This window comes from Microcebus murinus, chromosome 10 (genome assembly GCF_040939455.1).
Source record: "Microcebus murinus isolate Inina chromosome 10, M.murinus_Inina_mat1.0, whole genome shotgun sequence".
Classification (NCBI taxonomy): Eukaryota; Metazoa; Chordata; class Mammalia; order Primates; family Cheirogaleidae; genus Microcebus; species Microcebus murinus.
The window spans coordinates 71,442,901-71,469,227 of NC_134113.1; the positions used below are offsets into that span (position 1 = coordinate 71,442,901).

The 26,327-nt window shown below is 34.9% G+C and overlaps 1 protein-coding gene across 1 annotated transcript in view; it reads left to right on the plus strand.

Annotated features, from left to right (window-relative positions):
• CPNE8 (copine 8) overlaps positions 1–26,327 on the plus strand; it is a 191,248-nt gene that overhangs the window by 20,101 nt on the left and 144,820 nt on the right. Inside the window, exons 2-3 of the mRNA XM_076007487.1 lie at positions 11,064–11,104; positions 12,384–12,430. Of these exons, the coding sequence (XP_075863602.1) occupies positions 11,064–11,104; positions 12,384–12,430 (88 nt within the window). The remainder of the gene's footprint in view (positions 1–11,063; positions 11,105–12,383; positions 12,431–26,327) is intronic.

Genomic DNA, 26,327 nt, shown 5'->3' on the forward strand with positions numbered 1-26,327 from the left:
AATACATATATAATATATAATTATATAAGTGAGAAAAATATCATTGTTTAGACATCTTTTTATTCCTATGCTTAAAATCCTAGACTATATTTTCCAGAAACTAGATTGACATATCTAAAAGAATGCACATTTTTCATTTTGATAAATATATATATATATTTTAGACAGAGTCTCACTCTGTTGCCCAGGCTAGAGTGCCATGGCATCAGCCTAGCTCAAGCAACCTCAAACTCTGGGGCTCAAATGGTCCTTCTGCCTCAGCCTCCTGAGTAGCTGGGACTACAGGCATGCGCCACCATGCCCGGCTAATATTTTTTCTATATATATTTTAGTTGTCCAGCTAATTTCTTTCTACTTTTTTTAGTAGAGATGAGGTCTCGCTCTTGCTCAGGCTGGTCTCTAACTTCTGACCTTGAGCGATCCACCCTCCTTGGCCTCCTAGAGTGCTAGGATTACAGGCATGAGCCACTGTGCCCGGCCTTGATAAATATTTTTAAACCCTGGAAAATATATGAAAATAGATTTCTACCTGGTTTCAGCAGAATGTCAGTCTTCTCACAGACTCCAGACTCTCCAATATTGGTAAAGTGGATAATAGATTTTTTTTTTTCCCAAATTGCACAAGCCTTGCCTGGGAGCAGTGGCTCATGCCTGTAATCCTGGCACTTTGGGAGGCTGAGGTTGGAGGATTGTTTGAGGCCAGGAATTGGAGGCTGCAGTGAGCTATGGTGATGCCCCGCACTCTAGCCCAGGCAATAGAGCTAGACCATATCTCCAAAAAAAAAAAAAAAAAAAAAAAAATTGCATAGGCCTTCTTTTTCGGGACACTGACATTCCACATGACATTCACAAGATTTCACTGTGAATTCATATGTGACCATACATCTTGTGCAGCCCTGTAAAAGTAAGGTCTCTACTTCTTCACTTTAATTCTTATGACTATCTGACTTTCTTCTTCTGTCTCCTGCCTTTGCACTTGTTATACTATCTTCTTGGAACACTATGACCAGATTATCCCATGCCTGCCTTCTTTTACTGAATTCTCAATTCTTGGTTCAAATGTCACTTTCTCACTTCCCTGAAGTGAGCCTCCCAAGCACTGTTTCACATCACTCGATTTCAATGTCTCGGCTATTCTTAACATTAACAGAAATGTAATTGGCTGTCTTCTAAGAATGTATCTCTCCTTTCTTCTATAAAGTAAACTCATTGACATACCCTGCTCTATGTTTAGTACCTAGAGCAGTGCCTGGCACATAATAGATGTCTAATAAAACAGCATTGAAAGAAAAAATAAATATTTTTGAATGAATGTGACCTTTCCCCTTGATCACAGTGTATTACTTCACTCAATTTAGGGATTTACACACTCAACCACAGTTGATTGGGTCAAAGGTGGGCACTCTGCCAAGGGAGGGTAAACCCATGATATTTGGTAATTGTAATGAAGCGGGTGATAGAATTATAAAATGTAAAACTTAAGAACTCTAGGCATCTATGTTTCCCACCATATAGACCAGAGAGATAGCGGAATCAGTTAACAAATATTGAAATGGATAGTAGATGCATATAGAAAAACAGGTTTTTAATGTTTCTGTCCTTGTTTTAGTTCTCTTATGGTCAGCTACATGCCTGAGTCTAGGCTTCATGAAACATCTCTGTATTTTCACCATAAATTTCCTTTTTTTCTGTCACTTACTACTAAATGAGCCCAATTTGTGCAGCTAATATTTGTCTATCTCACAGTAAAACACTCTATTATTGTTTATTTCATTTGCTTGTCATCACTCATTATTGAAGGTGAACTTTATTTGATATTTTCAGTGACCAACTGTATTTCTTCTTTTATAAAATGCCTATTTACTCCTTTACCTCATTTTCCTTTTGGAGGTGTTTATATTTTTCTCATTAATTTAGAGAATGCCTTGTATATTTATAGCCTTAACATTTTATCTGTGATATGTGGGACAAATGTATTTTAACTTTATTGTGTCATTTTCTGTATAGAATTTTAAAATGCAGTCAGTATTATATAAATTAATGTTTTCTCTAAGCTTTGCGTAAAGCTTAGAATGTATCCTTCCTGTTCAAATTTTAAAAGAGTCTCTTACATTTCTTGTAGTTTTTTTCAATTAGTTCTGGATGATATATTTTCTTTAATTTACTTTAAAATATTTCAGCAGAAAGTGTCATATAGATGTGTGTGTTAGTTTGTAGAGTTAAATCCCAAGTATCTCAATCAAATCTACATATTTTGGATGTGGTGAGTTAGCATTTGAGTTTAATCAGTACCTCACACTCTGGAAGTGGCTACTCCAAACTGTTATACTACCTTTTATTAACATCAGAGGGTTTTGTAATTACTGTGGATGTTAGAAATGACTTTTTTTTTTAACTGGTGAAACATATGTTGATCAGATATGTGGATTAACCACTTGATACCCTTATAGATGTTTATAACAAAAAAGACTGACAACAATAAGTGTTGGAGAGGATATGGTGAAATTGGAACCCTCATTGGTGGTAGGAGTGTAAAATAGTGCAGCCACTTTGGAAACTAGTTAGATAGTTCCTCCAAATGTTAATAATAGAGTTACCATAGGACCCAGAAATTCTACCATTAGGTAAATACCCAAGATAAATGAAACTGTATGTCCATACAAAAACTTGTACATGATGTTAATGGCAGTATTATTCATAATAGCCCAAATATTAATAAACCAAATATTTATGAATTGATGAGCAAAAGGGGTGATATATCCATACAATAGAATGTTATTTGGAAATAAAAAAGAATAAATTACTGATACACGCTACAACATGGGTGAATGTTAAAAACATCATGTTAACTTAAAGAAGCACATATTGTATGATTCCATTTATATGAAATGTCTAGAACAGGCAAATACATGGAGACAGAAAGATTAGTGGTTACCAGGAGCTGGAGGGAATGTAATATGGGGTAACTATTAAGGGATTCAGGGTGGTTTGGGTAAGGGAGAGAGGAAAAATTAGATAGTGGTGATGGTTGCACAACTCTGTGAATATAATGTAAACCACTGGATTGTACACTTTAAAAGGGTGAATTTTATGGTATGTGAATTATATCTGAATAAAGCTTTTATAAAGAAAGGTTTTGTGGATTGGCTAGAAATATTGCCCAAGTGAACAAGACATACATGCCTAGTGAGCCCTGTGGTTATGTCATTTAGAGTGTGCCTTAGGCTCAGGGACCTCTTAGGTCATGGGTACTGATTGTGTAGAGAATTGTCTACACTGATCTGACCAGAAGTCAGGTCAATCTTGTCACCAGAATATCATCTTAAGGTGCTATTTGGAGTGCCTGAAAGAACAGGGAGCTGAAAGTTGATTAAACTTATGGAGCATATTGTGTTTTAGGTCTTACTTGCTAATGAGTTTGTCACTTTGGCAAAATTTGGTCTGAGACCTCCTTTTATGGTAGCATATACCATTTGTGCATATGAGGTTATAGTGAGAGCGGTATAGCCCTTATATACTTCAACAACTGAAAGCAACTACCAAAAAGCTTGATTGGATAGGACAGTTATTAACAGATGATACCCAAGAAAATTATTGACTGTTATATATTCATCATGCCTCCAACCACTTTACTGAATTTTATTATTAATTTTGTTAGTTAATTCTCGTTTCTTTGCACAAAATGAAATCTTCTGCAAGTAAAGATAATTTAATTTTTATCTTTTCAATACTGTTTTGTTTTATATCTTATTCCCAAGAGTCTCCAAAATGATACTAAATAATAACATTATTTGCTGCTCATTTAATTTTGTTATCAATAATGTAGACAAATAATCAGTTTAACCAATATAGACATTGAAAATTAAAAATGCTCCTTAAGTGCTTACCATTTCTGTGACTTTGGACACTGTATTTAACCTCTCTGAATTTTATTATCTCATCTGGATAATGGATTCTGCTAATAATTGCTACTGGGTAGGATTACGGAGAGGGTTAAATGAAACAATTTATTTAAAGTACTCAGTACTGCACCTGGTGGCACTTGGCTCAGTAAATAAATACTAGGTGTGGAATCTGTGATATAGTTTCAAGTTGAGTGTGATGGGGCATACACAAGGAAAGAATCAGTTCTGCCTGCCTAGGGCACTGCAATGGGAGATGCTACAAGAGAATTCACATTTCCTAGCTGGAAAAGGGTTGTTGAGTATATTTCTGGAAAGAGAATGCTGTGAGTAAAATAGGAGTATAGAGAAGTGTGAGGCAGGATTAGTTTGAAGGATTGCAAAGAGTCTAGAATCTGGAGCAAAGTCTTTAAGAAATAATATGGATAGAGGTTCAACTGGAGACATAGCTGGGGATCAGAATGTGGCAGATGTTTAGTACTTTGTTAAGGAGTTTGGAGTTTCTGTAGGTAGCAGGCTTTAGTCCAGGGTACCATTTGCTCGGGTGTTTACTGCAGAGAGCGTTCTCCTGGAGGCATCTTGGTGAATGAACCGAGAGATGGGAGGTAGGAAGACCTGTTATGAGACCTAAGGTCAAGATAGTAGTTGGGACTTGGAAGCAGAAGCCAAGGTGATAGAAGCTTTAGGGTTGAGGGAGAGAGAGAGAAGGAGAGGGTGGCCCCAGAAAGTCTCATTGGGAAGGAGATTGGACAGTGTTCCTGTATTGGTTTCCTGTGGCTGTTGTAATGAATTGCTATAAACTTGCTGGCTTAAAAGAACAGAAATTTATTTTCTCGTAGTTTTAGGGGCCAGAAGCCCTAAATCGGTATTGCTGGGCGGAAATCCAGGTGTTGGCAGGGCTGCTCTCCCTCTGGAGGCTGTAGCGGAGAATCCATTCCTTGTCTCTTCCAGCTTCTGGGGGTTGCTGGCATGCCTTGCTTGTGGTGGCATCACTCTTATCATTGAGGCCAGAATCTGCAAATCTGTCTGTGCTCTGTTCACAGCGCCATCTTGTCTCCTCTGTTAGTGTCTAATTGCCCTCTGCCTTCCTTTTATAAGGATACATGTTATTGCATTTATGACCCACCCAGCTGATCCAGGATAATCTCCTCATCTCAGAATTCATAGTTTCATTACATCTGCAAAGACCTTTTCTTCCAAATAAGGTCGCATTTATGAGTTCCAGGGATTAGGACCTGATAGGTTTGGGTCGCCATTATTTTGTCTTCCACAGTTGCCATTCACTAGCATAGAAAATAAAGGAGGCATAAGATTAGGGAAAAGATAATGAATTTAGTTTTGTACCTGAGTTTCAAGTTTTTAAGAAGACCCATATCCTGCTCTCGGTCTCTTTCCTTTCTGCCCATGTTCCTAAGCATAAATGTTATGTTTTTCTTCTCCAGCTGAAATTGGGGATTGCATTCTCTACTTTTTCCTGAAAGCCTGCATCACCCTGAGTTAACTGTACATTACTTCAAACCAGTAGGTTCTGTTATTTATCTCAGGCCAACCAGGGCTCTGACATGTCAGGTTCTGACAAAGCATGGATTTCTTTTTAAGTAATTTCCAAGAATATCAATCACAATTTAAATGTCTCAGAAGAAATATAAAAAACTTACTCTGTTGATTCTCTTCCCTTCAAATTGCTGTAAGTATCCAAACCAAATTCACCCATGCAAAGGTTGAAACTATTTTTATCCCTGCCTTTGCAGCTTAGCAGTACTAATAAATAAATACTTTGAACAGCCAATTTCAGCAAAAACTGAAAAATAACCTATAGTTTCTTTCATTCCCAGTGTTTGTTGGGTAATATCTGTCATTTTTGATAAAGTTCTCCCTGTATACTCAGGCTATCAGAGGAAGCTGTTGAGCTGAAGTTTTAGTCTGTTTGTGCAACTTCCATCTGAAAGTCTATTCTTACTTTCTTGAAAGCCAGATAATCTTGTTATGTACTTTCCAATGACCCCAGCCTTCAGAATGACTTGGTATCTTACATTCTAGCTGGCTTTGGCCTTTCAATAAGTTTCAGTTTTAAAATACTTCTTCTTTTCATTTCTAAATTTTCACTTTTTGACTGTATACAATCTATCTCTCCTTGCCATAGAAATTATAGTTTGGGGTAAATTATTTTTTCCTTATGCTAAATTTCCAGAGATAATGCTTGTTTAATGAATAAAGGAATGGATAAATGAATCAGAAAGAATTTAATAGTACATTCAAATAACTTCCAAAGATTGAATAAATTTCTTTAGTTGCTCAAAGGAAAAATTTGGATTTCCTTATCTTTATAAAAAAATCTCCGAAAACAATTTTGTGTGCATATGCACTTTAAAAATGTATATATATGCACCAGGGGCTTCCTAATTCTGGTCCATATGATAATATAATGTCCCCAATTAGGGCTTTGGGCATGGGCCAGTGACATGGGTCTTGTTTACAATTCCAGTGACACCATCTCTCTCAGGTTTTGTTAGAGTTAATGGATTACTTATTAGGGCAAAGGCCCCAAATGCCACCTTCCTCTCCTACTCTGCTTTCCATAATAAAACACCTCACCTAGATAAAGTGAAAAATGGTGATGCTTTTCACTGGATACTAAAACTCTTCCTTCGTGTGTTTGTTGAGTCCCTGCTTATGTTGCAAGCGTGTGCTAGTTTCTGTAGCTGCCTGAGCAGTATTTGATAAAGACTTTGCAGGCTATTGGTGGTCCAGAAACTATGCTGAATAATAGGTAAATAAAAGGCCTTTAATTATTTCCAAAATTTTAATTAAAACCAGAATCATTCTTCTTATTGACCAGGACAATTTTCAGGGGAGACTGTGCGATACTGAGAGCTTGGTCTCTGTCCACATGTGGAAAATTTATGCTGGACAGTGTTTGCAAAATGATAAAGCATTGTTTGGCTCCATTGATGAGCTATATTTTTGTCCCTATAGAAAATTAAATAGATCGTTTTTCTATTTTGCTCTATTAATAAGCTGTATTTCTATTCCTAGCGAAAACTAAATAGAACAATTACATTCAGGAACAGGAGTAGAAATCCTTTATGTGTTGTTTGAGCTCTGCTGGCCACAAGTAACAGTGCTTTGGGGAACTCATTTCATGCCTTCGATTTGAGGACTTATTCTCTAAAACAAGTATCTTGGATGTGTTATTAAGTTAGAACTTTAAAAGGTCATAAAAAATAAAATTGCCTTTACTCTGGAACTATTAACTTTAAAATTCATGTGTATACTAAGTATGTTTTCTTTTCCAAATTGGATCTGCGGTAGGATAATGATATTTGTTTCCCTTTTAAAGGTTTTTTTTTTTTTTTACACGAATAGTAGTTAGAATGGTTTATCATTTACTGATTAGGAAAGAGTGAACAACAGACCTGCAATTTTTGGGTTAGCTCACAAGTCACTTTTTACCTTAAACAGATCATGTTATTATGCTCATTTTACATGTGAAGTAGTCAAAGTTTATATTTTCTACTATTAAGTCTTTATCATATATATATAAAACAGAAAAGAGTACTGGAGCTTTTAAAAATACCTATTTCAAGATATGATTATTTAGATTATTTTAAATATATATACACACCTATAGATTGTTTTTTCTAGTATATATTTTTAAAAATAGTTGGAATAAGAGCTAACCACTGTACTTGATTTCTGTTTTACTTGTAGCTGAATCAATTTGCCTCTGTTTTTAGGTTACTGTTCCTTCTCCCCATAATAAACTGTTATTGTATGTGACATCCAATATTTCTATTTGGTTATTTCTGTGAGTTTGTCTTCTAGGTACAATTCCAGCAATTTTTGAAGTAAGGGAATATATCTTTAATATTTATTGTATTTTCAGTAGTACTTAGTTTGGTCTTGGCCGTAGGTTATTTGCTTGAAAAATACGTGTAGATTTGCACTGAAGTTTAAAGAGAATTGCTATTTTCTAGTTTGAAAAAGACGAGCCTGAAATGTCATTTTAAGAGTCTAGCTGGCTGTTCAGTATGGGTCTCAGAATGCCAATTGACGGTAAAACCTACATCAGCCAATAAAACCATGATATTCATTTTGGCTTCTCAGTAACTACTATATGGTAAACAATCTTGAAATTGGAAGGTGGCTTGTTGAGCATAAAATCAGAGCAGGCAGGGTTATCAGATGAGCTGACTGACTATTGTCATAAAGGGAGGGTAGCTTGGTGCCTCAGTCTCAGTTACAAGGGACTAATATCCTTGAGGATTGAATAGGAGGCAGGGAATCCTTTATCTTGGGTGATCCTCCAAGGGTGTTGCTAAATTCTTGCTTATCTACCCTCTTATTTTAGTCTTCATGTGTAATATTCTTGTTCCATTAACACAGTATTTCTTCATACAGGTTTAATTGGCTGGGCCTCAGCTTTAGTTAGGCTATTTCAGTCATCCCCTTTTAAGTCCATAGTTCAGGAATTTTAATCAAAATTTGAGCATGAGTGGTTACTAGAACAACTCAGGCAATATATAGGTTGTAATTTTGATTAGGTATTTCTTCAGGTAATTTTCCTAACTCATACACTGTATTTTTCCAGAATTTCTTTTCAAGAATTTGTTCTCGTCCATGTTTTGGCTACATCTAAATTTGCAGAATGGAAATACACATTCAGGATTTTTAACCTAGTCTTGATGTTCAACATCATATTATAAAAGTGTAGGCATAAAGTTATAGGCATCCTAGTTCAAGCAAATGATAACCCCATGGAGGGAAGAGTGGTCTTCCCATATACAAGCTGGTGATGTAGGGGTGTGTGTATCTTTTTTTCAAAGTGCATCATGTATAAAATAAAGATATTTTTCTGTAAGTATAGTAGGTTTTGTCTCACTTTCTGGTTCTCTCTCCTTGTTCTGTAAGCAGCATCTCTCTTTATACTAGTCTATGAACAGGAATTTATTTTATTTTATATTCTTGTGTCTCAACTAATAGGTAAAATTGGAAGCCTTTCACCATTTCTAACAGTTGTAAGAAAACAACTTACATTGTGTCATTTCTTCTGGACCTCTCCACACAATGTGGTATCTTTTAAAGAACAGGGTAGTCAGATTTAGAAGGGTTGGCGCCATTAGATTATTCCAACTTTCCAATCATATATGTTTGAGTAAAGTTGTCTTCTGGGAATTAAATCTAATCAGAGATGGAATATGACCAAAGTATAGATGAAATAGTTGTCACACAGAAATGCAAAGTTAAATTGTATATTTCAGGGATATTATGAAGAGTTTATAGAGTTGCATTTTTCATCATAGAAAGAGCTTTTTGTGTGTTTGCTTGTTTTATTTTTGACCTTACCTTATGTGTTATGGATCATACTGGCTGGAAGAAACAATGTCAACATGACAAGTGAAATCTGTGATTAAGAATATTAATCTCTGTCTATTGTTGATAGAAATCCTTTATTTTATATTTGTGGTTCAAAATTGTAGTTTATTTCTTACATGACTAAGGCATTAACATTACATTATTTTCTTTTAAATATGTATATAGCATAGCTTTTGAGTTCTATTCACACTGCAATATTTTGTACTGTTGTCTCTCCTTGATTTTTTTGTGAACTCTGAAAGAAACAGCTTAATTAATATTTTCTTAGGACACTTAATGAGCGAAATCTGGAGCCACAGGAAGGGTTGGAACATTTCCTCTTACATGGTAACTACCTTTGTAAATGTAATATTGCAATAATTTCTCAAATGGAAATGTTTTAATTTACTGTTTGCCAGCCATTGCTGGAGTCATGGTGTCTGCTCAGGGGACAGAAAGGATTATTATGATTTGATTACTGACTAGTGGTCTTTGAATCTGACTTAATTCCAAATATAAATGTGTCTGATGTTTTCTTTCTATGAATATTTCAAGACATGATTTCATTTTATTGTCTGTGCTGCAATGTTCTGTTGAATATGTTTTTATTTTTTCGGTGTCCAGTGTGGTTCAATGGAAACAATAACTTTTGAGAACCTGAGATAAGAGAGGGCGGTGAGCTTGATATGAAAAAAAGGACTTTTCAGATACCAAGGGCAGTAGAGATAAATGCACATGAATAGTAGTCCTGGTGGAGAAATGAGACAGCTGGAACACGAGACTTTTATTATAAGTATTAAACATAGAAATGTAATTCAAGTATTACAAATTATTACTAATTAATGGAGGATGAATAGGAAGCACAAATTTGAACTTTTGGAACCCTTAAGTTATAATTCTAGGTAACCAAGATTTTCAGAAAAGGTTATAGCTTCAAATCATCACATTAAAAGGGAGTCAGTTTTAGATGGGGAATTTTTCTAATAATTGCCTGCCTTATGAATCAGGGCATACTGAACTTAGTTTAACATTTTATGATTACACAAGGTTATTATTATGAATATAAAGTATAGGATTGCCTTACTACAATGGAGGGTAACTTAATACCCAATACCAGAGGAATCCATACTTTCCTACATTCTGATTTTCCATTGTTACACTGTTGTAGATGGAGAAATATCTGTAAAAAAAAAAAATAGGTGCTAGAAATGGCCTTTTCTACCATTTTAATCTTTTCCTCTAGTGAAAAGAATCTTCATGCAAGATCTGTTGTTCATCTTAAATTCCCCAGCTGTCTTAGCAATATGAAAATCATCAGGGTTGATGTAACACAAATGTTAATGGGTGGTGCTTCACTATTGCATTCTAATTTTATGGACTAATATGATCAAGTGCTCTGAATTCCAAACAACTCTGCATTAGTTACAACTCACAACTCAGTTTAAGAAGCATTTCTGGACATCTTTATATGCTTGATGAATGGTTAAAAAGAAACCCAAAACTGTTAATTTTCTCAAAGAGGTCTTAACCTTCAAATGTGGAGAGTCATGTTATTGGTCAACTTCAATGCAAGTTTGAGGAAATAAAGCTGCCCCTTCCTTCCTGTAGTCCAGTGATGTTCAGTCTGAATAAATACAAGCAGACCTTTAGCAAATTTTTATTTAGTCATATATTTATGTGTATGTGTATGTATGTATGTATATACATATGCACATTTGTGTATGTTTATATACATTGTACTATATTTATATGAATATAAATATTTTGGCCTTATAGTCATGTAACATTTTCTGTTTCATTTGACAGAAATCTTCTTGACAGAGACACATTTTCTAAATCTGATCCAAGTAAGTATGTATTACTTGCTTTTTGAAACAGCCTACTTTTTGTACTTATTTGATTTTGCCAAAATTGTATGAAAATCATAGTTCTTGTTTAAACATCTGTTTTAAAGCCTAGAAAGCAAGAGGGGAATGGCTCAATCCCTGCATGGTCACCTACTGGGCCATTCTAGGGTCAAAGGGGGACATGCTAAGCACTTCGAGAGTAAGATAAAAATGCAGATGACTCTAGTATAAGATAGTTCACTTTGAAATTCAAACCTCATGATATGGCCATATGGTAGAAATTATATTTGAAAGACAATCATAATAGGCCATAATTTTAAGTGATTTAGTCACAGATTAATACTTTTATTTTTTAAAATAAAAATGGCCTATAAAAAGGCATACTCAACTAAGTGAAATATATAACATCTTCTGCTATGAGCTGAATTTTTTGGTTCCTAATTAGAGATATTGAAAATTGGAGATAAACTGTGAAGTGAAAAGGGTAGTTTGGATTATAAAACAGCAGAATTCATGATATAAATCAATCAGTGTTTCCAAATCTTGTAATATTTAGAACTTGGTATCTAGCAGGTCTCCATCTCTACAAATACGTGAACAAATGTGGTTTAATTATGGGGGAAAGGTTTTTGTCAGTTGTTAGAAATTCTTCAGGTAGTCATTGGGGGAAAAGGCATTATAATTTGTGGGGATTAAAAACTCCTGGGGCTCAGGAGTTGGGCAGGGTGGGACTCTTGTTAGCCCTTAATCTTTATCCAAAGCCCTAATCTTCCTTTTTGGGACTTCATTACTAAATTGACAGGATTTCTTACCTGTTTACAAATATTGAATAGGGGTTGTAAATATTAAATGTAGAGTTTACATTTACATAGGTTGTCCTTCCTGTGATGGCTTTGAGCACTGTAAACATCTTAAGAAGAGCTTGACTCTTATCTGGTAACATACTGAAATATTTCAAATTGTAAACTATAGTTTTAAAATTTATCTACATCTGTAGTATAATGTAGATGAAGACATTAACATATACTTATTATATTTTTATGTGATAAGCTCTCTGCATATTAAGTTCTAAAGATCAGATATAGCTCATTTTCTGTTTACTTAAATAATTTTTAATCATTTGATGATTTACTAGCAATTTTCTTGCAATGGTAAGGCTAAGAATTAGGCACTTAATTTTCACATAGCTTTTGGACAGCTGAAAAATAAATTGTATACATTCATATCTGATATTCATAGAAGACATTTATATGTGTGTATATTTTTTCATCTTTTGTAGTTTGTGTCTTATATGTACAAGGAGTTGGAAATAAAGAATGGAGAGAGGTAAGATTCATTTTCTTTTTCATCATTGGGCTGAAGATGTAAGTTATAATTTGATCAAGATGATACTTTCCTAGTTTTAGTTATTTTAAGGTTTTTTTCAATCTCAAGATTCAGTTTCTTTTTTATCTTATGAAAGTTATCTTTGGGTTTTGTTTTTAATAATAGGAAATGTTTTGCTGACTTATGACCTTCTTGGAGGACTATTCTGGGCCTGAAAATTTTACTTTCATTAGCAAAACACAAATATAATGTGTTGCGATGTATTTGACATGATTCTTTCTATAATATAAGTTTGTGGATTTAGTCTTACTTTTAGAAGTCAACTGCTGATTTTTATGAAATGCCACTTTAAAAGATTTTAATTATGGTGCTTGATATCAAATATCATCTGCTTTTTGTAACTTATTTGAAAATAAAATAGAAACGGTATCCTAATGCAAATACACATTGTTTAATGAAGCAAAAGCTAGGAGGATGAATTGTTATTTTAACTAATTTATTTTCTAGAGTATCTCCATATTCAAATGAATGAATGATCGCTGGAAAGTGGGGGTCATATTAAAATAGAAGGCTTTTCCATCTGCCTGTAGTTGTGGTTATCTCAGGGAGTTAGTGCATTGTTTTGATGGGGTTACAGTCTCTGGCTAGATTTCCCTAGTGAGATTTTTGCTGTTTGTTGCCACAGATTGCACTGTGCTAGTCATTTGACCAATGTGTTTCAATTGTAAGGAGAGGGTAAGGATAAATCATTTAATTTATTCTCAAAACTGGGAGAAAAACATTTGAAAATTTTCCCTACTGATAATGGGTCAGTGATCAGTAGGGTACAAAGCAGCAATTTTTCATATCAAATTGCTTCTGCACATTTCCATTTTGAATTCAATTTTTGTCTCAATTCTATAGATCCCAATGTAAACTCATTGTCTTTACCCTATGCCTGCTCCTTCTTTGCTCCAAATATGGCCAATAACATCACCAGCCAAAATATAAAACTGCAATTTTTGCGGTCATCCTGACCTTCATAATTTAATCAGTTATCCAAGGCTATGAATTCTTTCTCATAAAAAAATGCAACAACTCTCCAATAAGCCACCTCCTTTATTCAGACCCATGTTATCTTTTGTCTCTTCTGTTGCCACAGTCTCCTGGATGAATCTGTGCCCCTTTCTCTCTCTTGTGCATCTCTCTCTCTTATTCATTTCTTTGATTATCTTCCTAAGAGACATGTTGTTTCTTGTCACTCGTTCTCGAGTTCCCTTTCTCAAGGGCCTGGGACAGTCCAGTGGAGCTGTTGAGTGACTGTAGGTGCCAGCATAGATGGGGCTGAGCATTGACCAGTACATCCAGAAAAATATGACATTACTTCAGGGATCAGTAAAGTAACTAAGATAAATTACCTAAATTACAGTTCCAGGAATCTGGGCCAATGCAAAGCCTCAGTGATGAGACAATTGAAATTTCACTGAATAAGGGGAGTTTGAAGAAGGAGAATAGAAAGTATTGAACTGAACCAGGGTGCTAGGAGTTCATCCTTACTGGGTGCTGACCAAGTGGCATTGGTTAGTTAGATTAAGGGCAGGCTCAGCTCAAAATCTCCCTCCCTGGCCAGGCGCGGTGGCTCACGCCTGTAATCCTAGCTCTCTGGGAGGCCGAGGTGGGCGGATTGCTCGAGGTCAGGAGTTCTAAACCAGCCTGAGCAAGAGCGAGACCCCGTCTCTACTATAAATAGAAAGAAATTAATTGGCCAACTAATATATATATATATACACAAAAAATTAGCCGGGCATGGTGGCGAATGCCTGTAGTCCCAGCTACTCGGGAGGCTGAGGCAGGAGGATTGCTTGAGCCCAGGAGTTTGAGGTTGCTGTGAGCTAGACTGACTCCACGGCACTCACTCTAGCCTGGGCAATAAAGTGGGACTCTGTCTCAAAAAAAAAAAAAAAAATCTCCCTCCCTTAAAAAAAATTCTCATACTTTTCTATTGCTCAAGCAATGAAATATAAATTTATTTAATTTCAATGTTTTTATAATAATGGCTAATGACTGTTCCAAGCCCTTTATATATGTTAATGAATTTAGTTTTCATAGCAACACAAAGAGGTAGGTGCTATTATATAAGCCTTATATTATGCATGAGGAAAATGAAGCACAGAAAGATTAAGTGATTTGACTAAAGTTACCCAGTTGTAAATGAAGGAGTGGGGATTTCTACCCAGACCATCTGGCTCCAGAGCCCTTACTAGTCCATCACCTTGCTATGCAGAATTCTTACCTGATCCCACCTTCACATTCTTCTTTTATAAATGGAAAGAAATTTTATAAATCGATCTTAGGGGCTATATTATTTTCTTAAGCTTGACTTTGAAAGAGAGACAAGTAGAAAGAGGAATCCTATTTAGGGAAAATGACATAATATTAAACAAAATAGAGAAAAAACAATATTTTGTTTATTTTTAATTTTTAAAGGAGTAGAAAGCATTGGTAATAACTAATAGTACTCAAGAAGGTTATGAAAACAAAATAAAAATGGAGAAGGTGATGATAATAGAACCCAGAGTTACACAGAGTGGGTGGGAGCAGACAGATCAAGATGGGGAAATAGCAGTTAAAAGGCAATTTCAGTGGACAGAGTTTCAAGAGTTAAAAGTGTTGAAGAATAAGAGAATGGTTTGGAAGAATAGAAGGGAAGTGTCAGGTGCAAGAGACAAGAGTTCTGGAGCATTTAGCAACTAATTGAGCTTGCTGGACAAAGGAAAGGGGTCAAAAAATGAAATACAGTGTATGTGTTACTAATCTTCACAATACCATTTGAAAAAGATAGCTTCTTTATTTTGAGAGCCTGTATAATGTAGTGGTTAAGGGCATGCATGCACTTGATCTTTCAGTGGCTCTGTTTCCTCATCCATAATATAAGGAATGAAGATAATGGTTCTAGCTCATATGGTTGTTATGAGGGTTAAATGTGAACCAGTGATAACAGTATCTGGGCACATAGGAAGCACTATATAATTAAGGATACATTGGGATTCTAAGAGATTAAACAACTTGTATAAGGATAACAAAACTAGCAAGTAGCGGGCAAGTATATTCGTGCATTATAAAATTCTGTAAAATGCTTTGCATAGGCCCAGCAGTTGATGGGAAAACGACCTATGGGATTTCCTTGGCCTCAAACCTAATCTGAAGCTGTAATGTTACACAGCTGCTAAAAAGCTAATGCAATCTGAGGATGTGTTGATGGATGTGCAGTGCTTACATCAAGTAAGATAATGCTATTATGTGGAACCATATGAAATTGTTACTTTTTGTAGGTCAAGAATGGTTGAGTGTTGGGAATTTCATGTGATTCAACTTAATACTATTGTATTTTGCTCTGATTGAGTACATTTGGAACATTACTTTTAAAGTCTACATTTTAAACATTAAAAATCTAAGTCTGTATTTGAGGAGGGCTACCATCTTGAAGAAAGGTATAGAAGCTTATGCCATACTAAGAAGAGAATATTTATCTGAAAAGTGCAAAAACTCTGAATAGTTCACAGTACTTGTCTTGAGACTCTTAAAATATTTTTCATTTAGAAATGGGGATATTGTTCAGTAGGAAACAAAACATTGAACCCAAAGGTTGAAGAGACAAAGAGGCAGTATTAAGTCCACTGTGAGAAAGACCTCTGTAACACTTGAGTATCCCACAGTATTAGGTTTCCTGGAACTGTATCCTGAAATGATAATGTATTTCTTGATCCTGGAAGTATTCAAATGGGCTGCACTGATTCATCAGGAAAGAAGTTGGATTTGATAGGCTCTGATTTTCTTGCAAGTTTGTGATTTTTATGATATTATGGAGTTAAAAAAGAGTATTCCAATTATTTTATCAATTCTTCCAAATATCTTTTAAGTATTGAACATTATTTGAAAAGGATGAAAAATAGCAAAACCACTCTGATAATTACTGTCAGGGTTACTTGAAATCAGATAAGAAAAATATAGACACCTTATTTCTAATTTTAAATATATCCATTCTTTTATCAATTTGGCTAATATTTATTGGGTGCCTATTTTGTAACTGCAGTGGTAGATAAAATTTAAAAATAGACAGTGTTCCTACCTCAGGGATCATGCAATATAATTGGAGAGTTTTCTCTCCAATTTTGGTACATTTGTACAATCAATTTACTGATGTAGGTATCAGCACTATCCCAACAATATAGTGGTTGTATTTGTATTTGAATTCAGTTATAATTTGGAAAAGTATGTAGTAACTAGCTGTATGATTTTATGTTCTGAGATGAATTATTATTAGATAGCAACAGGAAATAAGTTAAAAAGAGCTTTAAAATATGTTGAAACAAATGCTCCAAATAAAGCACTAGAAAAATTATTTAAAATTATTCTGTAGTCGAAACCTGCAATTTAAAAATTGTATCTGACACTATTAGAATTACCACTATATCTCCAATAAATCTATCTAATGATTGTGAATTATGAAAAACTATTGAAGTAACAGATCTTTAAAACTAAAATGATTTTTCAGTGCATAATAACTTTGGAGCTGGAAATGATACTTAAGTGCCATGAATTATGAAAATATGCAAACCTCTTGGTGGCAAGCAGAAATATCAAAGTAACATCTCTAAGGAATCATACTTTGAGAGTTCTGAAAATGTTGCAATTAACTTCTCTGAGTTAGATTGTAGTTATCTATAGGTAATTCATTCTATGAATTACTTTTAAGCATTTAAAATTGTAAAGGTGGTTCCAGATTCCCTAAGTGAGTGTGTGATGGAAGAAGGCAAGCTGAAGTTGTTTATGAACCACAGTGATTGTAGTTTAGAGGCAAACAAATCTGCATTCAAATGCTGATTGCTACAATTTGAAATTGTCTCTGCTCCATTCCATTGACATTGTGCTATTTTAATATTTACTCATTTCCATACTGCATACTACCTGTTTTATGTATAATACACACATAAACACGAATACACATTTTATACTGTTCAACAAACATCAGGGACTTTTTTTGGTCACCTTACTGTCATACACATCTTAGCCTCAGCTCTTAGCTTTATGCTTCTAAAGGTCAAACCTCCTGCACAGCATTTAGAATGGGGCTTTCTTTGTTCTTAGAAGGTGTTTAATTAATATTTGTTAAAAGGCTAAATTGGAGGATGCTGTTAAACACAGGCACATATTTAAACTATCATGATTTCAGAATTTATGTGTTGGAAGAATTCCTGTAGATCATTTGGTACATAAGTTACATTTTTTTTTATGTGAGGACATTCATGTGGCATGCTATGTCTGAGAGCTTAAGCCTTGTCTGCTGCTCTTCATAATAATTTTCACTATTAATACGTATTTTAGAACTTAAATTATAGCATCCATTGCATACATGTTATAAACCTCTTAGGGCTTAGGGACACTCATTTCATTCTCTCATTTTTGTTTGTTCTAGAGAAATATTATGGTGAAACATCTAAAGTTATTGATGTGAGTTATTCCTTCCAGAATCTTTAGGCAATAACTGCTGCTAAAGGGTTCTGCATGACCACTACTAACTGTCTTCACTATTGGATTTATGTTGCAGAGCAACTGACAATTTTTATTTTGTTTTGTTTTGTTTTCTTTTAAAAATATTTTAATTGCATTGTATTGCTGAGTATTCAATCTACACAGAGATTTTATTCCTCTAGTAGACATGAAGGATTTTCACAATGTGTGTCATGACTTCTCTTCTGTGATTGATTGAGGGGATTGTAACAGAAGACATTTGATGTTCTCCTGAAAACAGTTGTGTGACAGGTAGCTGAAAGCACTTGGTAAGACCAGTATATTCTGTGGAATGTGTGGTCAGTGTTGAAACATTACTATTTTAGCAAAAATGTATTGTGTGTCACTAAGAAAAATGTAGATCCATCTGGATTCCCAACATCAGTCCTACCAGTTTTGGAGAGATGTCTACAGATTGACATTGAAATTCTTTGCTTAGAAAAGGACATAAAATGGTTTTATAGGTATTCCTGGCCATAGATAATTAGAAGCTGTGGCTTAATGTAATAAGTTGTCCATGGTTTACAGGCCTCAGTTGAAGTCTATTAGCTCTGTGAATATCCTGTGACCAACTGAGCACAAATCACACTTTTGACAGAACTTTGTTGGTTGTTGGCTGAAAAGCAAATCCAGAATGTTTTGGTCTCTTGAATTATTTTTTCCTGTTCTGTTTTTAATATATGTTTTTATCAAAATAAAACATACTCAAAGGCACAAATCATGCAGCACAATGAATTAAAACATAACTAGCAATTCAGGAATTCTGATTGTGCTACTTCCCTTCTAAATTAAAATACCATCCTGACTTCTAACACTATAGAACTGTCTTACTTATTTTTAATCCTTATATAAATAGAATCATAGAGTATATATTTATTTGTGCCAAGTTTCTTTCAGTGAAATCTATCCATGCCTATGGCAATAGTTTGTTCGTATCTGTTGCTGTGTGGTTTGCTATTAATATACCCCAATTTATTTTTATATTCTACTCTAGGTAGACTTTTGGCTTGTTCTAAGTTGTTGAATATTATGATTATCTGTCTAGAACATTCTTGTACATATCTTTTGGATCTCATATTTACATATTCCTATTGTCTGTATATGTAGGAATGAAATTTCTGAGCCACAGGGTAGGCATATTTTCATCTGCAATAGATGCTGCCAAATGATTTTCTAGAATTTTCCATCTGCCACTGTCATTACAGTACATCCTTGCTAATGCTTTGTATTGCCAGTTAAAAAAATTTTTTTTTATTCTGGTTATTGTGTAATGATATCTTGTTTAGATTTTAACTTCCTGATGATTAATGTGGCTGAGTACACTTTGATAGACTTAATGACTATTTGTTTATCCTCTTTTAGGAAGTACATATTTAGATGCTTTGCCTATTTTCTTATTAATTTTTAGGAGTTATTTATATCTTCAAGATAGGAATTCTTTGTTGCTTACATATCTTGCAAATATCTTCTCTCTTTATGTAGTGTGACATTTTATTCTCTGAATGGTATATTTTGATGAACAAACATTCTTAAATTTAATTTAATGCAATGTTACCATCTGATTCTTTGTGATTATAACAGATTCTTTATGGTCTGTGCTTTTGTTCTGTTTAAGGAATCTTTCTTACCCTAAGGCCCCTGTGATGTTTCCCAGTGTTATCTTCTAAAAGTTTTATTGTTTTACCTTCTATATTTATATCTATAATTCCTCTGAGTTTAATTTTTGGGTATTGTTTGAGATCAAATTTACTTTGATGCCATGTGGTATCTAATTGACCCACAAACATTGATTGTGTGGATCTCCTTCCTCCATTGCATAATCATATTACCTTTTTCATAAATGAGATAACTGTGTATATGAGGACCTCATTGAGGATTCTATCGTGTTATCTTACACTTTTAATAACTAGTGCCAGCTATGTGTGCTTTGTAGGTTTTTTGTTTTGTTTTGTTTTTTTTAGGTCAGGAATTGGCAAACTTTTTCTGTAAAAGGCCAAATATAAATAAGGACGAGGATAAAGATTTTAGGCTGGGGGACCCCCAGTGGTCTTTCTAGCCATTGTAGCACAAAGGCAGTCATAGACAATACATAAGTGAATGATTAGGATTATGCTCCAAGGAAATTTAATTTGCAAAAGCCAGCAGCAGGTCAGATTTGGCCCATTGGCCGTAGTTTCTGAACCCTGTTCTAGGGTAGCCATAGCTTTGTACAGTTCCACAGAAATTTTAGAATCTATTTGTCAGTTTATACATGCACACACATGCATGTGCACACACATGTACTATGAAAGTTGTGATTGCATTGAAACTAGAGATCAATTTGTGACAATTGAAATCTATAAAACAGCGTGCCTTATAATCCACAGATATGGATACTCCTTTATTTATGCAGATTTTCTTTAGTTTCTCTCAGTAATGTTTTACAATTTTCTATGTAGACGTCTTATATATCTTTAATTGGATTTAACCCTACTTATTTGATTTTTTTGATGCTGATATAAGTCATCATTTTTAATTCTAATTTTTATTGTGGTATATAAAATACCATTTATTTTTTGGATAATAACCCTGAAGTGGCCTTACTCAATTACTTACTAATAATAGTTTATAGATTTTTAAAAATTTTCTTCTTAAACTATTAAACTAAACTTCTTAAATTAGTTTTATCCTTCTTTTCTAACCATGATACTTATTGTATTGACAAGGGCCTCTTGCAGTGTTGAATGAAAGTGATGATAGGAGACATCCTTGTCTCGTTCTTTATACCAGGGGGAAAGAACACTTAACCTAACATCTACCCTTATACCAAATTTTAAGGTATGCAATACAGTATTATTAACCATAGGCAACATGCTGTATAGTGGATCTCTAGGATTTAGTCATCTTGTATAACTGAAAAACTGTACCCTTTGGCTAATACCTCTCAGCTTCCCCCCCTCTCCTCAACCCCTGGGGACCACTATTCTATTCTCTCTGCTTCTATGAGTTTGACTATTTTAGATTCCTCATACAAGTGGTATCACGTAGTATTTGTCCTTCTGTGTCTGGTTTATTTCATTTAGCATAATGTCTTCTGGATTCATCCATGTTGTTTCAAATGGCAGGGTGTCTCTTTTTAAGGCTGAATAATGTTCCAAGGTATGTATGTGTGTATTACACTTTCTTTATCCGTTATCCATTGATGGATAGTGAGGTTGCTTCCATGTCATGGCTATTGTGAATAATGGTGCAGTGAACATGGGAGTGCAGGTATCTCTTCAAGATCCTGATTTCAAGTCTTTTGAATATGTACTCAAAAGTAGGGTTGCTGGATCATGTGATAATTCTATTTTAAATTTTTTGGGAACTCTCATACCATTCTCCATAATGACCGCATCATTTTATAATCCCACCAATAGTGTACAAATGTTCCAATTTCTCTACATCCTCATTGACACTTATTTTATTCATCTAATTGAGTCATGCTTTCCTGTTTTTTCATGTACCTTGTAACTTTGTATCGGGAACTGAGTATTTGAAAAAACTCTCACCTCTCCCAGTTTTTATTGACTGGCTTCATATAGGGAAAGACCTTCACCAGTGGTCTTGGCTAGAGATCCTTGGGTCTTCTAAAGCCCTTTGTCTGGATATATCTTTTCTAGACTTGAGTGTTTAACTCTCCAATTAAAGGGATTTGCCTTTGTATTTGTGTGTGTGTGTGTGTTTGTTTTTCAGGCTGTCATAATATTTTGCTCCCTCTGATGTCTGTTTGCAAGTACTACATGTTCTTGGGAGCTATCACAATTCACCAGATCCTCTTTTGTTCTCAGCAGAGTGTTCCCCCCAATCCCCACCACCCCCACACCCCCCACACCTCCTGCTGCTAGGGTATGCTGGGTCCCATCATCCCATCAGCACTCTTAATTGGGCAAGACTGAAACCAGCACCCTCACGCTCCAAAAGCTACAACATTGGACAATGCTCCACTCTTTTCTTCTTCCCTCCAGGGAGAGGCCATTGTGTTATATCAGCCTCTGTCTGCTGTGCCATGGGTCCTTGGGACCAGCAGCAAGCCACAGACATCTCTTTTTTTGTCTCAGGGACCCTCAGGCATCTAGAGTATGCCAGACCCTGTTAGTACTCTGAGACGGGCAAAACAGAAACCATTTCTTGGGTGGACCCCAAGAAGCCAAAATGTTGGATGCATACTTCAACTGCTTTCCTCTTTATGGAAAAGCTGGGAATTTGGGGTTTTCTCCCTCTTTTCCCAAGCTGGCACGGAGGGAGGGAATATGGTGAATGAATGCGGGTTAATCCAAATTATTGTTTTTTGTTTTTTCTCTCTGCAGCCCCAAACTTTGTGCCCTTTCCTGTTAACATGGTGATTTAGGCAAGACAGAAGCCAATTTCTCAGGCAGCCCTCCAAAAAGTCAGAATGTTTGACGCATGATCTACTCCCATATTCTCAAGTTGGGAGCTGAGATCTTTCTCAGAATTGCACCATGCTGTGCCGTGGGCAGGGATTACAGAGAGTGAATGCCACCAGTTTTCCTGCCAGCGGCAGTGTGGCTGGTTTTGCATTTGCCTGGAGTACAGGAGGCTTTTAACAAGTTTCTGTATTTGTCACAAAGGGAAGCTGCCCATGTATTGTTGTTCAGCTGGTGTCTCCAAAGGGGAAGGAGGGCCCTGGGGCTTCCTATTCTGCAATCTTGCTGATGTCACCAATCTGGGTGTATCTTTTGGCATGCTTTCATTTCTTGTAAGGGTATTATTCTACTCTCTAATCTCTTTTTCGAGGGTAACTTTGGATGCACTTTGGCTTATTCTTTAGTGTTCCTGAAATTTAAAGGAGCCTGGGTTTAGATAGTTTTTCTAACTTCACAAAGCTCTTCCTTCCGTTCAGTCATGTAGTCTTCAGAACAATAGCTAAATATTGCTGAGATTTCCTGGCTTTGTCTTTTTTTTTTCCTATCTCCAGTTTATTCTAGACTTTTCTCTTTTCTTCATTGCTGTTTGTCCCACATAGCAATTGGGTTTATACTGATCAACCTCCCTTCTCCTCAGAATTGGACCTCTCAAGTTTTGGCTGCCTGTGCATCTCTCAAATAATATCAAGTAATTAGTTTTTGTATTTTATCTATTTTTTTTTTCAGCAGGAGTATTGGTCTGCTACATGCTACTCCATTAGAACTAGAAGGAGAATTCCTCATATCTGATTCAGATAATTGCTGAATATTGTATAGGAAAAATTAGAGATAATTTGAAGCTTTGAATGTTTTTTTTTTTTTTTTTTTGAAACAGCTTCTCACTCTGTTCACCTGGGCTAGAATGCAGTGGCGTGGTCATACTCACTCCAACCCCAAACTCCTGGGCTTGAATGATCCTCTTACCTCAGCCCCACATGTAGCTAGGACTAGGGGTGCATACCACCATGCCCAGCTAATTTTCTTTAGTTTTTGTAGAGATGGAGCCTCACAATGTTGCTCAGGCTGGTCTCGAACTCTTGGCCTCAAATGATCCTCCCACCTTGTCCTCCCAAAGTGCTGGGATTGAGCCATTATGCTCAGCCTGAATGATATATATATCTCATATATATAATATATATGATATATATCATATATAATATATATAATATATATATAATATATATATTATTTCTCAAGAGTGGGCTTATTTTTACTTCTGGAGAGACAAGAAAGCTAGAAAAAGTTTACCTTCATTCTTTTAAAAAAATTCAAAAAACTCCAAGCTGACTTTAATTCCTCCTGAGGATTATTTGCATTCATCCTTATTCCTCAATTATAGCCTTTTAGGTCCCAGCCTAAACTTTTGTGTTAAGGTTTATAAATACTGAAAGATGGAAAGAAATATAGAGTGAATATGCATATACCTTCTTTGTGTTTTTCAACTCTTTTGTCTCCTCTAGCTTCATGAGACTGATGAAATCTCTGCCTAATTTGGCCTCTTTTTTTCAAAACAGGGTACTACAGGGCTCCTATCCTGGCCTCTCTTTTCTCCAGCTTTTTAATTCCATAAAGTGTAACTTTATTTTAGCTTTCTGGTGCTTCCAAAAATTATTTTAACATTTTGTACAACTTCTCTGGTTGTTCTGAGGGAGGAAGGGTTGGTTTGAAGCAAACTAATTTGCCATTGGCAAAAGTAAAAGTTTGTTATGATCACTTTTGAATTAAAATAATACTTAGGCTTAGTTTTACAGTGTTTCTGTTTTCCTGTAAAATTATCACCACAAAATTAGCTTAATGAAACTCACAAAATTAAGCAATGAAAATTAAAAAATATCAGTGGTAAAACTATGCCTAACGGTCATATTTTATATTATATTTTCAGAAAAAGAGTGTGTTGCAAATCTTTAAAAAGGCAATAATGGAATTTATTTTTTTAATTCAAAATATTAAAGGCAGTACAACTGTTTTTATTACGTGTATATCTTGTATAATGCTGAATTCAGGTCTTTTGGTATGCCTATCACCAGAATAGTGTTCATTGTAACCAATAGGTAAGTTTTTATTCCACACTCACCCTCCTGCCCTGGAATTTAATAATTCTAAAATAATTGAGAAATTATTGCTTTGGAGGTGTTTTCTTTTTGAGACAGAGTCTTGCTCTGTTGCCCAGGCTAGAGTGCAGTGGCATCATCATAGTTCACTGCAACCTTGAACTCCTAGGCTCAGGTAATCCTCCTGCCTCAGCCTCCCAAGTAGCTGGGACTACAATCAATCATGTGCCACCACTCCTGGCTGATTTTTTTCTATTTTTAGTAGAGATGGTGTCTGCCACTTGCTCAGGCTGATCTCAAACTCCTGGTCCCCAGTGATCCTCCCTCCTTGGCTCCCAGAGTGCTTGGGTTACAGATGTGAGCCACCACACCGGGCCAAAAATATTGTTATTTTTAAGTGTATGATATAATTAAAAAAAATGTCTTAACTAAAGTGTTAAAATGCTGTAATATAATTTTAAAAGCTGTTGGTTTAGTCCTTTCTATATTTTATGCATGAAAATTACAGAGACATCATTAAGATATCCATTTGTTGATGATCAATGATTTAGTTATGTTTCTAAGAACAGAAGATCCTAAAAATTAAATGACAGTACCGTATGTGAAATATTCTGTCTTAACCAAGAATATTAGAAGGAAATCACTTTACTTCTCTTTCTGTGTGTGTGTGTGGGGTGTATATGTGTACATGTATGTCTATATTATCTATGTCTATAGCTACATCTCATCGATCTATAATAATGTAAGATCTAGATAAAGTCTTCAGATTTTCTACTTGTCTTGAATTTCAGACCATTGGTTTGAGGGGAAAAATTCCTTGGCAATAAGTTATATAACAGAAATATATCTCTTTACCTTAGAAGAGGGCCATGGATTCTCTGATGAGATCAGTGTTTTACTTCAAGAGAAAGTGAATGAGAATGTAAATCTTCTTTGTGTGTGTATGTGTGTGTGTGTGTATTTGGTATCTTTTATACAAGCTGGATATTTATAGTCCTAAATTGAGCTTTCTTGTTGAATTTATCTTCATATTATTACCATTCTGTCTGCCCTACACAGTTAATTTACTCTTCTTGTCTAATCTCTAGAAACTATCCTCTGTGTATCATGGCTACTAAGATCTAATTATAAGACAATAATTGAATTAAAGATATGCACTATTTCAGATGACCTTTTCGCTTCATCACTTTCAGTTCAGTTGACAAATGAATGTGAGACTGGGTGGTTGTGCTGGGCCTTCATCATATATTAAAACTTTCTGAACATTTTCATCAAAACAGGTTCATCTGCTTGGTGCCATAAATAGATGAAATGACTGAATGTTCTTTCCAGTATTGCTCCTCTGAAGCAGTTTAACAATTAGTTGAATTAGAAATCAGGAGTATTTCTGTTCTATCATTTTCTGCAAGATTTGTTCCTAAATTGGAAAAGTAGCTATTTATCCAATTAGCTCAAGCATAAAACACAGGGAAACTTCCAAAGACTTGATTGTGAATTTTAAAAAAATTTTTTGCATAGAGTTTTATGAGAAACAGTGTTTTATGTTCTAATCAATTTGGGTTTACATACTTTTTTCATATAACTGAAAACTTTCATACTTGGTAAATAAAAGAACAAGTTTCCTAATTAGGCAAAGATGAAAATTTAATACTGTATCATTATGTAAAAGTGCTTGACTGTCCCATATTTGTATATGTTTATTATGCCAAAGATTATTATAATCAGGTTTATTGGTACTTTTGATAATCTAATATTATTGATATTCAGAATGAGACATTTTAGGGCACAAATTACAAATTCTTTCAAATGTAGCTATTTCTGGGTATATGCCATCAACAAATATTAATTGTC